The sequence below is a fragment of the Musca domestica genome, unplaced genomic scaffold (assembly GCF_030504385.1).
Source record: "Musca domestica strain aabys unplaced genomic scaffold, Musca_domestica.polishedcontigs.V.1.1 35, whole genome shotgun sequence".
Taxonomy (NCBI): domain Eukaryota; kingdom Metazoa; phylum Arthropoda; class Insecta; order Diptera; family Muscidae; genus Musca; species Musca domestica.
Genome location: NW_026712315.1, coordinates 6323411 through 6340515, shown reverse-complemented (window position 1 = coordinate 6340515; position 17105 = coordinate 6323411). Strand labels below are relative to the sequence as shown.

The 17105-nt window shown below is 34.9% G+C and overlaps 1 protein-coding gene across 7 annotated transcripts in view; it reads left to right on the top strand.

Moving 5' to 3' along the window:
• The window catches only part of LOC131803917 (uncharacterized), a 289037-nt gene that overhangs the window by 223789 nt on the left and 48143 nt on the right, over window positions 1-17105 (top strand). For 6 of the 7 annotated variants that reach the window (XM_059125839.1, XM_059125841.1, XM_059125842.1 and 3 more), the window contains one exon: window positions 13744-14436. In XM_059125839.1, coding sequence (XP_058981822.1) covers window positions 14074-14436 — 363 coding nt within the window. In that variant the 5' untranslated portion in view covers window positions 13744-14073. Of the gene's footprint in view, window positions 1-4157; window positions 4254-13743; window positions 14437-17105 lie in introns of those variants that run through there. The other variant, XM_059125840.1, reaches the window with a different exon arrangement.

Genomic DNA, 17105 nt, shown 5'->3' with positions numbered 1-17105 from the left:
AGCCCCCATATAAAGGTACTTCCCGGTATTCGGTATTTTGACGATATTAGCGACATTATTTGCCGGAATTGTTTCAAATTTCGTATTTGACGTTCGTAATGAGTACTACAGCCTATGATAAAAAATTACTTATGTAGGTCCAGGTCTTCGTATAGCCCCCATATAAAGGTACCTCCCGGTATCCGGTATTTCTACGATTTTAGCGACGATATTTAGCAGAATTGTTTCAAATTTCATATTTTACGTTCGCAATGAGTGCTACATCCTATGACAAAAAAATTACTTATGTAGGTTCACGTCTTCGTATAGCCTCCATATAAAAGTACCTCCCGGTATTCGGTATTTTGACGATTTTAGCGACGTTATTTACCAGAATTGTTTTAAATTTCGTATTTTACGTTCGCAATGAGTGCTACATCCTATGACAAAAAATTACTTATGTATGTTCACGTCTTCGTATAGCCCCCATATAAAGTTACCTCCCGGTATTCGGTATTTTGACGATTTTAGCGACGTTATTTACCGACGGATTTTTTTTTTTTCAAGTTCCTAAAGAGGTCCTATTCATATACTCAAAGATCTATGAATGCATCTACAAATCGAAAATAGTTATTATACGCTTTATCAAACAGTGGAACCTCAATGAATATTTTTTGCGAAACTATAGTCGATTTCGGCTGACAAATACATAACTCTTGACAATCATGTTACACATATAACTCTAAAAAGTCCCCGAATGAGGCTATAGAAAAATATATCCACATAATTAAGGTTTATCGCCCGATTAGCTCCTAGGGTCCCCCAGAATAATGTTCCATAAAAACCACGAATACGGTCGTCAGGATCCCTTGGAAAATATTTTTAAAAATGCATGTTTTATGTTTCACGTTCCTCTGAAAGTATATTAAAATCCACGTTTTTACACCTTGAGCATTTACGTTTTCAGCTGTCAAAGCCCCCTCAGAAAATAAGCCTTAAAAATCACGGTCTAGGTCCACCCAAAAATTGTCCTTAAAATCCACAAGGCCCCTCACTCCATTTGCTGGAATTTTGGCCCACACATACAGGGTGAGATAAACAAACTGCAACAAAGTCAAACGCCATAATTTTTAATTTTATTGAATAAAAGCAAAAAATGTCGGATATCGTTAGTGCATCAAATTTGAGAATAAATTTAGATTTGTTCGAATTGGTCACCTTTGGCACGAATTATGGCCTTCAAACCCTTAGAAAATAATCCCTAAAAATATACAAGGTCCCTTAGAAAATATTTCCTTTAATATACATTATAGCTGTCAAATTAAACAATTATGCCTTAAAATTCGCGTTAGTGGCTCTGAAGGACCCCCAGAAAATATACCTCAAAAAATCATGTTTATACCACTGAGATTCTCTTGAAACTATTATTAAAATAATAATTTTTTAATTGAATTTATAGCTCGCAATGTCTCTTAAAAATAATTTCTTTAGTTTCCAAAACACTGTGACCCTGTTGAAATTCTAAAAAAGTTAATCCTGTGAATTGCGATACAAAACACCTATAAATGCTGGGTATGTGTATGCCTCCCAAAAAAAGTGCTGTGCTTTTGCTGTTGCGGTTGTTTGTATGAAAGGGATAAACGAACCATCAAACTGCAATGTAAACATACTCACAAACTAGACAACACATGTATGATCCAGAGATGAGAAATCATATTTGAGGTACTTGGGTACTAACTACCCTAAAACTTGTCCGATTTAAATTTAACTAACAAATAACTGTGCTACATTTATTATACGGTTTGGTAATAGTTCGAAATATTTAAAAAAATTAAAACCGATGAAAAAAGGTAAAGGTTGGGCAACGTTACTCAGTGCTATTACAAAATCTGAACCTGCAATGCAACATTTTTGCTAATGCACGTTTTAGCCAGAACTCTGAAAATCTGAAGACCGGTAATGATCTGAGAATCTAAAAGGGGAATATTTAAAAAATTATAGATTACATGTTTACAGGTCGCATTTATTTTCCGTAATTTTGCATAGCTCATTTGTGTGGCTCAAATACTCTATCGAAAGTGAAGATAATCTGCTCAGATTTGAAGATTGCTTCCCTATATATCTTTGTCCGTCTTTGATACACCAACCTCGATACTTTTGTTTAATTGAGTCGGTTTTTGTGTCATAAGATCAGGTTCGAAGTGGATAAAGTGTGCTAAGTTTTGGACCGAATCCATTTAGATATAACTCCCATCAGGGATGAAAATTTCAAGACAATGGTACCTTCTTCTTCAGTGCCATTTCGCATATCACTTCTTTTTTTTTCACAATTCTTTAGCAATTTAATTTAAAAAGAGTTGATAAAATGTGACTTAATAAAATATCGAAATAGCAAACTTTAAACAATTATATTGAAAAATGTATAAAAAATCATTCAAATACCGAATATAGTTCTGCCACAGAGAGAGTGCTATTACCAACTCTAAATGATAATTCTCCAAAATTCCTTTGAAAAATAAGGTAAAAAGTATGAGTCGGTTTTGTCGACAGATGTGATTAAATTGAACAAAACCAGATATCCACAACCAATTTTATGGAAATGATTATTAATTAAAATTTTTACTTTTGTGGAGAAGGTGCAAGGAGGAGTAAGCCGATAAATTACATATTCATATCAGATCAATGATTGAAAAGAAATATGTAGACATAATAAGTTTGAATAGAATCGCCAACTTGTTTCGGAAATTATGAGAGATATAAGTATTGCAAACCGTGAAAATTTGTGGGAGAGGTACCAGAGGAGGTGTAGGCCGATATCTATCACATTCACATCGGAACTTACGTTTGTAATATTATTGGGTTATATGAAATTGGAAGAGAATTTGATGCTTATTTCGTATATTATGACACATTATTTAAAAATTTGACCCATTCTGGGGGAGATACCAGAAAGGGTGGTACGACATATTCCATCTTCATACAAGGTCTTGTGTTTATAGAAATATTGAGATGTTTGAAAGGACCGTCATTTCACGTTTTACTAACTTCATGGCTACAAATTTTGACTCGTTGCGGTGGAGGTACCAGAAGGAGTGGTCCGATATATTGCGTCTTCATACCAGTTCTTGTGTTGATAGAAATATTTGGATGTGCGAAATTTGAAGACAATCGGGCTCGTATTTCACACATTATAAGAGTTTTAATTATTCCAAACTTTTGACCCTTTGTGGTAGAGGAGGTACCAGAAGGAGTGGTCCGACACATACTACCTCAACGCCACATCTTGTGTTAATAAAAAGTATTGGAACGTATAAAATTTGACGACAATTAGACACATATTTCACATTTTTTAAGATTTATAATTATTTGAAATGTTGGCCCTTGAGATTTATTCCGTCTTCATACCAGATCTTGTGTTAGTAGAAATATTTGGTTGCCCAACAATCGGACTCTTATTTCACATTTTAAAAGAGTTATAATTATTCCAAATTTTGATCCTTTGTGGGGGGAGGTATGTGATGGAGTGGGTCGATATTGTCCATTTTCGCACCTGATCTAGGGTTGACAACAATATTGGCATTTGCAAAGTTTGCATAAAATCGAATGATGCTTTCTCTTATATTATATGCAGTAAAATATTTTTTGAAAATGTCGACCTTTTCTCCGAAGTCCAACTAATTTTGATAATAATATTACAATGTACCAAATTTAGACCAAATCGGATACTCCCTTTGATAGTTAATGAGCGCATCATCCAGACAGACAGACGGACTGATGGACATCGCTGGATCGACTCCAAATATCATGAAACGGATTTGGTCCAAAGAGACCTAGGGTCTAAAACCATTATTTCGAGGCACCTTTGGGCGGCATCAAATGATTTGGTCCCAAGAGACCTAGGGTCTAAAACCGTTATTTCGAGGCACCTTTGGTCGGCATCAAATGATATATACCCCCTCTAGCTATATGGCTGAGGGCATGAAAATGTACCCATTGCCTATAAATTCTCATCACTGCTACCAACTCCAACATGTATTAGCAACCTAATTGGCAATGCCAGTAAAACGTCACTCTAAAAAACTGCCAAACTCATTCGACCAAATAACACATCAAACAACTAGAGGTTGGGTTCGAATTGGCTATGGCCCGGCAAAAAATGAGTTGGCTGTCGACGAATTAGTTACGCCAAGACAATCCTCCAGTTGAGAGTAAGAAAAGTGTATTTTGGCAGATACGGTTTTGGGACGTGCTCTCCCTCACTTACTCACGCGGCGGTACGTGGTTTGTTTTTTTTTTCATTTTTTTCGTATTCTTCGTTTGCTGGTGTATTGTAAAATGCTACGTCTGGCTGGCTGGTGCTCTCTTGATACGTTTTTAGTGTTGTTGTTGTTGTTGCTCTACGTTTTGTAGACTTCTGTTGCTCTGCGAACCAGGTGCGGCTGGAATTTGGGTATTTCTTTTTAACAATTTATGACGACAAAGACGTCGACGATGAAAAAGAGTCACTGTGCTGCCCGCCACCACGTTTATTGCTTGTTGTTACTTCTTACGGCCGGCCTTGTTTTGGGGCCCAAATTCTCCTCCGCCTCTCCACATCCGATGCGAAGTATTGCTACTCTGAGTGAGTGCATGACTAAAGCTATGGGCCACCCGATTATGGGATTGGAGAGTGGGGTGTGCGGAATGTGTTTTGTCATTCCGCTGGCGATGTTGTAACTTTTTTTCGTCGGCTGCTGCTGCTGTCAGCCTGACTTGTTCTCCCATTCATTCTCATACTAATGGTCTGTCAAAGCGTCGTCATCTTTGTTGTTGTTGTTGTTATTTCGTTGTCTTCGAAATGAAATAATTTTGTGAAAACATGCAATATTGACCTTTTTGACTGTATTTTTTGGTGTGTGTGTGTGTGTGTTTGTTTTGTTTATCTCTTGAATGAATGAAACATTAAAAAATGAAATTCAAGAAAATTGGGAAACAAGCAATGTGAAAAATAAAAATAACAACAAGTAAAACACATTTTTGGTTGATTGCTGTTCGTAACGAAAACAAATAAAGAAACGATTCAGCCCTTTTCTTAACCTCTTCATTTAACTGCTGCTGCTTCTGACGCTGCCGCTTATTAGCCGTGTGTTGTCTGCCGAAGCAATAAAACATACTCGCTACATAATAAACATATTTTTAGCTATAATAATAATAGTAATCATAAAAAATAATATTGACTTAAGTAATCCGCATTCTGAGACCTTGAAATAGGTACTAACGAAAATTGTTGTTATGTTGGCGTTCATAATTCTGTTGGGCTGTCATAATTCACTTCCTCTTCTATTGTCGTGTGTAAAGTGAGAATTTTTTTCCCGCCTGGATTTGGGGTGAATTCCTTATTCATTTTTTTTTTTGGGGATTTTAAGGATTTTTCGTTCGGAAAAAATGACTACAGCTTGAGAGGTTGCTAATGGCTTTGTATCCCTAAGAGAAGCTCTCATTTGCATGTCTAGACGGCAAATGGCTGAAATGTGTTAATGGACTTTGTTGTGTCAGCGGCTTGACAAGCTACATGGTTAAGTTTGGCTGCCTGGATTTGAATACAAAATGGAGCAAAAATGGGCTAAAGAAAAGTGTTTTTTTAAGAAGTAGAAAAGACCGACTTATTATAAACTCAGCCATATGGCTACATAATGTCACATATGATTTGATACGGCCAAAATGGGCCTCAACGAAATTATGGTTTTAGACACTAGGTCTCTTTGGGTCAAATCAGTTTCAGGACATTTGAAGTCGATCTTGCGATGTCCGTCCGTCTGTCTGTCAGCTGGCTGGTGCGGAGTATCGGATTTGGACCAAACTTGGAACATCGTATTATTACTTTCAAACTTAGATCAAGTTCGGAGATGGGCAATATCGATCTAGTATTTTTCCACAAAAGGTCAAAATTTTCAGAAAAAAAAAAACATTTTCTACTGCACGGAATGAGAAAGGATAATCCGATTTTGCTCCATCTTTGCAAATCTGCATATTGTCAGGTGAGAAAATGGACAATATCGGTCCCCTCCATCAAGTACCTCCCGCCAAAAATATCAACATTTTAAATAATTACAAGTCTTATAAAATGTGATGTAAGAGTCCGATTGTCTGCAAATTTCATACATTTATTTTTATTGACCCAAGGTCTCGTGTGAAGATTGAATATATCGGACCATTTCTTCTGTTATCTCCCCCACAAAACGTCAACATTTTGAATATCCGATTCCATTCGGACTTGGTATATCGGAATATTTCATCAACACAAGAATCATAAAATCTGGAATAGCATCCAGTTCTCTTCATATTTCACACATCCCATTATTTCTACTGAACCAAAGTCTGGCGTGAAGATGGAATAAATCGGACCATTTCTTCTGATACCTATCCAACAAAGGGTCAAATTTTTGAAAATCGACGTCTGATTTTTTTTTGTAGACTTCTGTTGCTCTGCGGACTGGAATTTGTTTACGGGCTGGAATTTGGTTACAATATTTTTATTAACCCAAGGTATATCGTATCATTTCTTCTGGTACCTCCCCCACAAAGGGTCAATGTTTCAAATAACCAAAACTATCATAAAATCCGGAATAAGCATTCGGTTCTCTTCATATTTCATACACACCATTATTTCTACTAAACCAAGATCTGGTGAGAAGATGGAATATATCGGACCATTTCTTCTGGTACCTCTCCAACAAAGGCTCAAATTTTTAAAAATCCACGAAGATCACAAAACGCGAAATTAACATCCGATACCATTCAGACTTAATACATCTTAATATTTCTATCAAAGCAAGATCGGCTATAAAGATGGTAGAGATCGGACCATTCCTTCTGATGCCTGCCATAAAGAGTCAAAGTTGTGAATAACCAAAACTTTAATGAAATAATTTGAAGTAAGCATCCGGTTCTCTTCACATTTCACACATCCCATTGTTTATACTAACACAAGATCTGCTGTGAAGATGGCATATTCTGGTACCTCCCCACATAACGTCAACATTTTGAATATCCGATTCCATTTAGACTTGGTATATCTGATCTCATTTCATCAACACAAGATCTTTTATAAAGATAGTGGAGATCAGACCATTTCTTCTGGTATCTCTACCGCATAGGGTTCAAGATTTTGAAAAACAAAACGCTCAAAGAAAGCCAAAAATCTGTTGTGAAGATGGTATATATTTGCGAACTCTTCTGAAAAAACTGCAACCAACTTCAGGCTGCTGTCATTTCTAAGCCACTGGTCCGAAAGCTGTTAAAATTATTCCAGTGACAGCTCATTACGTTGTTTACAAGCGAACAAAAGCATTTTGGTGAGAATTTTCCAGAAAAAAAGAAGTTATTCGTGACAGAATTCAAGCGTGATAGTGTGATTTCTTTATATTTGGCTGGAAAAGCAGAAGTGGCTATCGTTAGAGCATTCCAGCATTTAAATGTGAATAAATCTTATGTGTCTCATACCTTTGCTCGTTACCGCGATACTGGTAGCGTAGCCCGACGTGAAGGAAGTGGACGGAAAAAAGCAGAAATGGCTTCAAAAATAAAGAAGCGACTTGATCGAAACCCGCGTCGCAATATTGAAAAATAAGCTCGGGGTAAAGCGATTGAAATTCCACAAAGTGCTAAAACTTACACCGCAACAGGCAGAAATTAGACAAAAAAGAGCTAAAAAGTTGCTTCGCTTTGCCGAAAGTGGTGAACTGCAGAATTTGTTTTTTTTTTTTTTTTCGATGAGAAAACATTGGTCGTCCAGCAGTTTGTAGACAAACAAAATGTTCGGGTTTACTTGCCAAAGAGGTCAGCTGAAAATGTGCACCACCTTCGGTTGGCCACCAGAACTCAAGCGCCGGCCATGGTGATGGTGTGGGCCGCCATAACAGCCAATGGTCGCTCTCCGTTTATATTAATCGACCGTGGCATCTGTATAAATGCCAAATATTATTGCGAAAATATTCTGGAGGGTGTATTCAAGCCTTAGGTACGCAGACATTTTGGCCGCACACCTTGGACATTCCGAAAGGACACAGCACCGTCGCTCTCGGCATGAATGGTTACAAGATGAGATTCCTCGTTTCATTTTCAGCGCACAATGGCCACCAAAATCTCCGGATACCAATCCGTTGGACTATTGTGTCTGGAGCATTGTGGAAAGCTAGGTTGGCACTAAAAAATACCAAGGTGTCGATCACCTCAAGCAAGCGCTTCGCCGGGAATGGGCCAAAATACCGCTGAGCAACATTCGGGCAGCGTGTGACGGTTTCATTGGCCGTTTGAAGGCCATAATTCGTGGCAAAGGTGACCAATTTGAATAAATCCAAACTTATTCAAAAATTTGATGCTATTTCCGGCCGTTTTTGCTTTTATTAAAATAAAATTTAAAAAAAAAAATTAAAAATTATGGACTGTGACTTTGTTGCAGTTTTTTATCTCACCCTGTAAAATGCCTCCCAATGGATTCTATGGGTAGAAAATTGCACAATTATTGACCCTTAATTATGCCACAATTAAAACAAGGGACATTGATTCAACAAGCTTTGTCGTTGCTCAAATCTCCTCTTATTTTCTATCTATCGCATTACTAATTTTCTCTAGCTTCGACCTGGCATAATAATCGCCAACAAACAACCTACAACACCGCATTGAAATTAACTACAAAAATATTTCCAACAAGCGTTTTTAATTGCCTCACCCTTCTGACTAAATTCCCCGCAAATACCCAGCCTTCATTTGTTTCCGAATTCTAATGCTGCTGTCCAATAATAAGTTTTAATCCCTACTCAAAAACTTGTTGTGATAAATCATCGACAGCTTTGCCCTTCCAAATAATATTCTCTTGATCCCTTGTCAATAATCGATACGTGAAAAATGGACAGTTTCGAAGCAAAAACAACAAACAAATGCTGTTCCTACTGCTCAATAATGTGTGAAATGAAATATTTCAATGAATTCGACACCCAGAGTTTTTGGGCAATGGAATTGACATGGTTGGGCATCAACAGCCTCGACCAGGGCATCATGCAAATGTGTGCCGCAGGCGACCGACCACACACACAAAAACAAAGAAGAGTACCCCCCGCCGCCAACACATCCATCTAACCAAGTTACCCACCAACCAACCAACCAACTACATGCCCATAGAGAAGATGACCTACATTAGGGAGTTTATTTTAGGTAGCAACACCACCAACACCAGCAGCTGAATAAAATTTTATTCGGGGGGTTTCCATTGAAGCGAGTAAGTATTTGCTTTTGATGGACAACTGACCAATGTCCCGGAATTGGAGAATCTCACATCCGTCCACAGCAGTTTATTATCTACATACATCTCCTAAAAATTACCAAGAGTGAAAAAGTGGCAGGGAGAGAGAGGTCCATAAGGAAGTGTGTACATATGTGTGTAAACAATTATAAACATTTTTGAATGACCCTGACCAACGTTCGTTGAGATCATCCCTTTTGCAACTGCTGGATGGCAGAAGACGAAGAAGCCCAACCACCTAAGCAGGCCATAAAACAAATGTTTTTGCTTTGAAACCAAATAAACCATCTGTTTGGATGTGAGCGGGTTTATATGTTTGACAGGCGGTGGCAGTGGCCATCAGCAGCGGGCAAGGACACACGTGCACGGCCGAGCATGACCAGCTGGATGGATGGACGAATGGTGGAAAGAATTAAAACGACCGGATGAATGAGTTGTTAGAAACCCAAATTCGTTTTTCTTTTCGGACCACACCAAATATCCATCCATTTAACGCTTAAACACATAAATGGAAAAACAAAATTATGGGGAATGGGGTGTTATTGAAATTACAACACGGCTTTATACTCACTTCCATAATCTTGTGGGTGTATTTAAATTTTTATTCCCTTTGTTGCATTTCGAAATGTTTCTCTGAGAAGAACGATAACAATAATTCCTATAGAAAATGTTGTCGATAACAAGAATTTCTATAGAAAATGTTGTCGATAACAACAATTTCCAATGGAAAATGTTGTCGATAACAACAATTTCCAATTGAAAATGTTGTCGATAACAACAATTTCCAATGGAAAATGCTGTCGATAACAACAATTTCCAATGGAAAATGTTGTCGATAACAACAATTTTCTATCGAAAATGTTGTCGATGACAACAATTTCCAATGGAAAATGTAGTCGATAACAACAATTTTCTACCGAAAATGTTGTCGATAAACACAATTTTCTATAGAAAATGTTGTCGATAAACACAATTTTCTATCGAAAATGTTGTCGATGACAACAATTTTCTATCGAAAATGTTGTCGATGACAACAATTTGCTATAGAAAATGTTGTCGATAACAATAATTTGCTATAGAAAATGATGTCGACAACAACAATTTGCTATAGAAAATGTTGTCGATAACAACAATTTGCTTTTGAAAATGTTGTCGATAACAACAATTTCCAATGGAAAATGCTGTCGATAACAACAATTTCCAATGGAAAATGTTGTCGATAACAACAATTTCCAATGGAAAATGTTGTCGATAACAACAATTTCCAATGGAAAATGTTGTCGATAACAACAATTTTCTATCGAAAATGTTGTCGAAAACAACAATTTTCTATCGAAAATGTTGTCGATGACAACAATTTTCTATCGACAATGTTGTCGATAACAACAATTTCCAATGGAAAATGTTGTCGATAACAACAATTTCCAATGGAAAATGTTGTCGATAACAAAAATTTCCAATGGAAAATGTTGTCGATAACAACAATTTTCTATCGAAAATGTTGTCGATAACAACAATTTTCTATCGAAAATGTTGTCGATAAACACAATTTTCTATAGAAAATGTTGTCGATAAACACAATTTTCTATAGAAAATGTTGTCGATAAACACAATTTTCTATCGAAAATGTTGTCGATGACAACAATTTTCTATCGAAAATGTTGTCGATGACAACGATTTTCTATCGAAAATGTTGTCGATGACAACAATTTTCTATCGAAAATGTTGTCGATGGCAACAATTTTCTATCGAAAATGTTGTCGATAACAACAATTTGCTTTAGAAAATGTTGTCGATAACAACAATTTCCAATGGAAAATGTTGTCGATAACAACAATTTCCAATGGAAAATGTTGTCGATAACAACAATTTTCTATCGAAAATGTTGTCGATAACAACAATTTTCTATCGAAAATGTTGTCGATAACAACAAAGAAAATGTTGTCGATGGCAACAATTTTCTATCGAAAATGTTGTCGATAAAACAATTTCTATGGAAAATGTCAATAGCAACGACAATATGATGGCAGATACTTGAGCTTTAAACATTTTTTTTTAATCTGTTGAAGACCTGTGCAAGCTCTTCGCTTGCAAATCTTTTTTAAATTTTCTCAAAAAAAAAAAAAAAAGAAATCAAATTTTCTTTAAAACACATGGTGCACAACAATGTTTATACAACTGTAAATAAGTTTTTTCGGTTATTCGAAAAAAGTTTTGAACATTGACCCACATTCCAAATTCTGTTATCAGTAGTAGTTGGTAGAAAAAGGGTTATTCATTACGCATACTTTGCTGTCGCCGCTGATAAGGAAAACCCCGTGAAAGACATGAAATACACCTCTCAAAAAATTCCTCTAAAATAATTTTAGATAAAATAATTGTGACACAATTTTTGCTTCAAAGAGGTGTACTACTGTTGTTAGCCGCGGCAAGATAGAGACCAACTTTCTTCTATGATAAGCAAAATGCTGAAATGCCACAAATTTCCATTGAAAACCAACCAAAAAAAAAAAAAAAACAGGTCAGCCTTACCTCACCACCCGGCCGGCCTACAGCATATTTTTCGAAAATTTTATCTTTCATTTAAAATCTAATTAAATGACATTTTTTCTCAATATTTTAAAATGTTTTTTGTTGGCATTTTATGATTGAGTAGCTGGCGGCCCAGAACTGGCGTCAGACGTCATATTTGTATGCGCAATGACATACATTTTTTTGTCGTTTGTTGGGATTTTCGTAAATCTCAGTAAATGTCTTAAGTTGTCAATTTGGTTACTTTGTTTTCTTGGGAAAAACTGTAATCTGATTTGAAAACCAAATTGAATTATTTATAATACAGTGGAGTGGAGTTAATTTTAAAAGGCCGAAATATCGTAAATTCAAGTATTCTATCAAAAAAAAAAAAATATGAAAGGATGGTCGGTAACAACAATTTCCACAGAAAAAATGTTGTTGTCGATAACAACAATTTCTATAGAAAATGTTGTCGATAACAACAATTTCTATAGAAAATGTTGTCGATAACAACAATTTCTATAGAAAATGTTGTCGATAACAACAATTTCTATAGAAAATGTTGTCGATAACATCAATTTCTATAGAAAATGTTGTCGATAACAACAATTTCTATAGAAAATGTTGTCGATAACAACAATTTCTATAGAAAATGTTGTCGATAACAACAATTTCTATAGAAAATGTCGATAACAACAATTTCTATAGAAAATGTCGATAACAACAATTTCTATAGAAAATGTTGTCGATAACAACAATTTCTATAGAAAATGTTGTCGATAACAACAATTTCTATAGAAGTTGCTGTCGATAACAAAATGTTGTCGATAACAACAATTTTTATAGAAGATAACAGAAGATAACATAGAAGATTTCCATCGCAAAAAAAGTTGTCGATAACAACAATTTCTATAGAAAATGTTGTCGATAACAAGAATTTCTATAAAAAATGTTGTTGATAAGAACAATTTCTATAGAATATGTTGTCGATAACAACAATTTCTATCGGAAATGTTGTCGATAACAACAATTTCTATCGGAAATGTTGTCGATAACAACAATTTCTAGCGGAAATGTTGTCGATAACAACAATTTCTATAGAAAATGTCGATAACAACAATTTCTATAGAAAATGTCGATAACAACAATTTCTATAGAAAATGTCGATAACAACAATTTCTATAGAAAATGTTGTCGATAACAACAATTTCTATAGAAAATGTTGTCGATAACAACAATTTCTATAGAAGTTGCTGTCGATAACAAAATGTTGTCGATAACAACAATTTTTATAGAAGATAACAGAAGATAACATAGAAGATTTCCATCGCAAAAAAAGTTGTCGATAACAACAATTTCTATAGAAAATGTTGTCGATAACAAGAATTTCTATAAAAAATGTTGTTGATAAGAACAATTTCTATAGAATATGTTGTCGATAACAACAATTTCTATCGGAAATGTTGTCGATAACAACAATTTCTATCGGAAATGTTGTCGATAACAACAATTTCTAGCGGAAATGTTGTCGATAACAACAATTTCTATCGGAAATGTTGTCGATAACAACAATTACTATAGAAAATGTTGTCGATAACAACAATTGCTATCGGAAATGTTGTCGATAAGAACAATTTCTATAGAAAATATTTTCGATAACAATGCCTCCTCAAAATTTTACCTACATCACCTATTTCTCTACATAAAGTTATGGCCTTTACCGATTTCTGCCGAAAATGTTGCTATCGATATCAACGTTAAGCTTTTAATTCAAATACCATTCCACTGTCTCTTTACAACAATTTCACAACATTTTCATTCATTCGATTCAATAATGCCGCTTCTAGTTTCATTAATGCGCTTCTCTGTTCGCCATGTCGACCAAATTAACTTGTTTCTGATTTCAGTGGTCTTTCTTACAAAATATTCATTTATTTTTTTCTTCTCCCCCCCCCCCGTTCTCTTTACAGATGAAGTAACTTTTGGAATTTATTAGCCTGCAATTTTTTTGTGCTAACCTACCCTGGTCTTTATTTCGGTGTCTGTCAATCAACCAAACCATCACTGCTGCTAACGACAACCTCAACGTGCAACCAAAACATTGGCGTTAAAGTCCTCTACGACTTAAGATATCTTTTTTATTTTTTTACCACGAACCAAAAAGAAAAAAAGTATTAAAATTATTTTTAGGATTTTACATTTACGACAACTTTACAACAAATTTAGTTGCTTACAGCGTTTTGCACAATCCAAAACGAAAGACGAAACAAAAACGCAGAACACGAAAAAGTCTTCTCTTGATGGTGGCCAAATTAAATTCGCGTTTAGCGACGACATTTAGCGACGCCACAGATTTAGACAACAACTGTCACAACAGCCATAGCTGCGACTGCATCAGCAGTAGCAGAACGAGGACGAGGACAAGGAAGTTGTCGATGATGGCATCGACAACAACAGAAACAATGATGTCAGCGACATCGCCATATTCATCATCATCGCCATCCTCAGCAGCAGCCGCACCATCATCAAGGACAACGCGACGCTGGTGCAACATAACATCAACAACAACACATCCTTTAGTGCTATACAGTTTTGTGCTGCTATTGGTGCTGCATCCTGTAATTTCAAACGCTGAAAGAGATTTTAATTTTAATGATTCACAGGTGAGTACAGAACAACAGTTAGAGTTGGGTATTTAAGCGTAGACACAAACGCATATACCTGCATTCGGGGTTTTAATTAAATTTTACAAAACACAGGATCAGTCCTTGCAAACTGCAATTTGGAATTTGACCTGGTTTGGTTTTTCTATAAACAAGTGTTGGATAGGTATGAATAAAAAACTGAAGGATAAAGAGGTCTTATTCACATTATGGATTGAGTCGATAACCATTTTCTTACAGAAAATTAAACCGATAGCAACTCTGTGAAAACAAAATGTTATCGATAAAACCAACTTCTATAAAAAAAACTTGGTTAATGTATAGAAACGGTGGTTACTGTTTCTCTTGAAAATATTGTTCATAAAACAGTTGTCGACAACAACAATTTCTTTAGAAAATGTTGTCGATAACAATAATTTCTATAGAAAATGTTGTCGATAACAACAATTTCTATAGAAAATGTTGTCGATAACAACAATTTCTATAGAAAATGTTGTCGATAGCAACAATTTCTATAGAAAATGTTGTCGATAGCAACAATTTCTATAGAAAATGTTTTCGATAACAACAATTTCTATAGAAAATGTTGTCGATAACACCTATTTTTTCTATAGAAAATGTTGTCGATCGTAACTTTTTCTATAGAAAATGTTGACGATCGCAACTTTTTCTATAGAAAATTTTGTCGATCGCAACTTTTTCTATAGAAAATTTTGTCGATCGCAACTTTTTCTATAGAAAATTTTGTCGATCGCAACTTTTTCTATAGAAAATGTTGTCGATCGCAACTTTTTCTATGGAAAATGTTGTCGATCGCAACTTTTTCTATAGAAAATGTTGTCGATCGCAACTTTTTCTATAGAAAATGTTGTCGATCGCAACTTTTTCTATTGAAAATGTGGTTGATAAGAACAATTTCTGTTTTTCTATGGTTTTCCTGTAAATGTTTTGCCAATACTATTATTGCCTATCGACAATATTTTCGATAATCGCATTATGGCAAAGTTGTCGATAGCAACAATTTCCTCAGAAAATATAATCGAGATTAACATTTATATAGAAAAACTAAAAAATCTATAAAAAAAAAAAAACAGATGGTGTTTAGAGCATTTATTTCATAAAAAAGTTTTTGTTACCTCCAGTTTCCCTACAATGTCCAAGAAGTATTGAGTTTTTTTTCATAGAATCTCAAAGTTTTTCCAACTCCGTCAATAATTCCTCTTCTCCACGGGCTGTCCATAAACTATAATCTTATTCACAGTATGTTTTCTCCTTAATTCCAGCAAAACTTCTTCTAGGCTCTATTTATCACCTATTTAATGTCGAATTACCCCACAGATCATGAACATGAATCTTCCTCTACGGCCGCCCTGTAGGCAGATGATTTTAATTTTAATAACACAAAGTCTTTAAAGTATTTGTTGCTCTTCTCTCTCCATGTTTGCTGTTACTTTTATAGCCATCCAGCCACATAAAAGCGAACTATTCTTTTCATTTATGTTTTGTTTTACTTATCGACAGAGAAATTTTTTCTGCTACAAAAAAAAAAAAAAAAAAAAAAAAAAAAAAAAAAAAAAAAAATGGAAAACACACAAAGCAAAATAAAAGAATCTCTTATCTTATAGTTTTCCAACAACCAGCCAGCCCAGCATGCTTTCATCATCATTGGACCACAATGCCTCCTGTAATATGTTGAGGGAAAAAAAGTCGAGTTGGTTGGATTGTTGGTTAAATCAAAAGCAAAGTCAGCCAGCCAACAGCCACTCATCACTCGGCTGCAACAGCAGCATAAGAATCATAAAAAACACATTTTGTTAATTTTTTTCTTTTAAATGTGAAAAATGTATGCGGAACTTTTGTTCCTCTTCTATATTTTTGTTACATTCGTGACTTTTCTTTCTATACTTGTCTGTATGTAGGTATGTATAGTTATTATAATTATGATGATCATTAGAGGATGAGTTGTTGGCGTTTCTTCTAAGTCCTCTTCGTATCGTCATCTCACATTATCATCTTCACAATAGTTGAGATGAAAGATAACACAATTTTCTTTTATGATTCTTTTTGATTAGTTTTGTTGTGATACGCCTCTGTTTAATTTTATACCTCGTGGATGGAGTACGAATCATGAAAGAAATTTATTTGATATCAATAAGATAGGTAACTTTTTCAAAAAAGAATTTTCCATTGAAAATGTCGGTCAGAGGAATTTATAAACAATTGCAACAATTTCTATAGAAAATGTTCTCGGAAAGAATAACTTTCAATATAAGAAGTTTTAGCGTTTATCTATAGAAAATGTTGTGGATAACAACTTTTTCTATAGAAAATGTTGTCGATAACAACAATTTCTATAGGAAATGTTGTCGATAACAACAATTTCTATAGGAAATGTTGTCGATAACAACAATTTCTATAGGAAATGTTGTCGATAACAACAATTTCTATAGAAAATGTTGTCGATAACAACAATTTCTATAGAAAATGTTATCGATAACAACAAAATGTTGTCGAAAATGTTGTCGATAACAACAAATTCTATAGGAAATGTTGTCGATAACAACAATTTCTATAGAAAATGTTGTCGATAACAACAATTTCTATAGAAAATGTTGTCGATAACAACAATTTCTATAGAAAATGTTGTCGATTACAACAATTTCTATAGA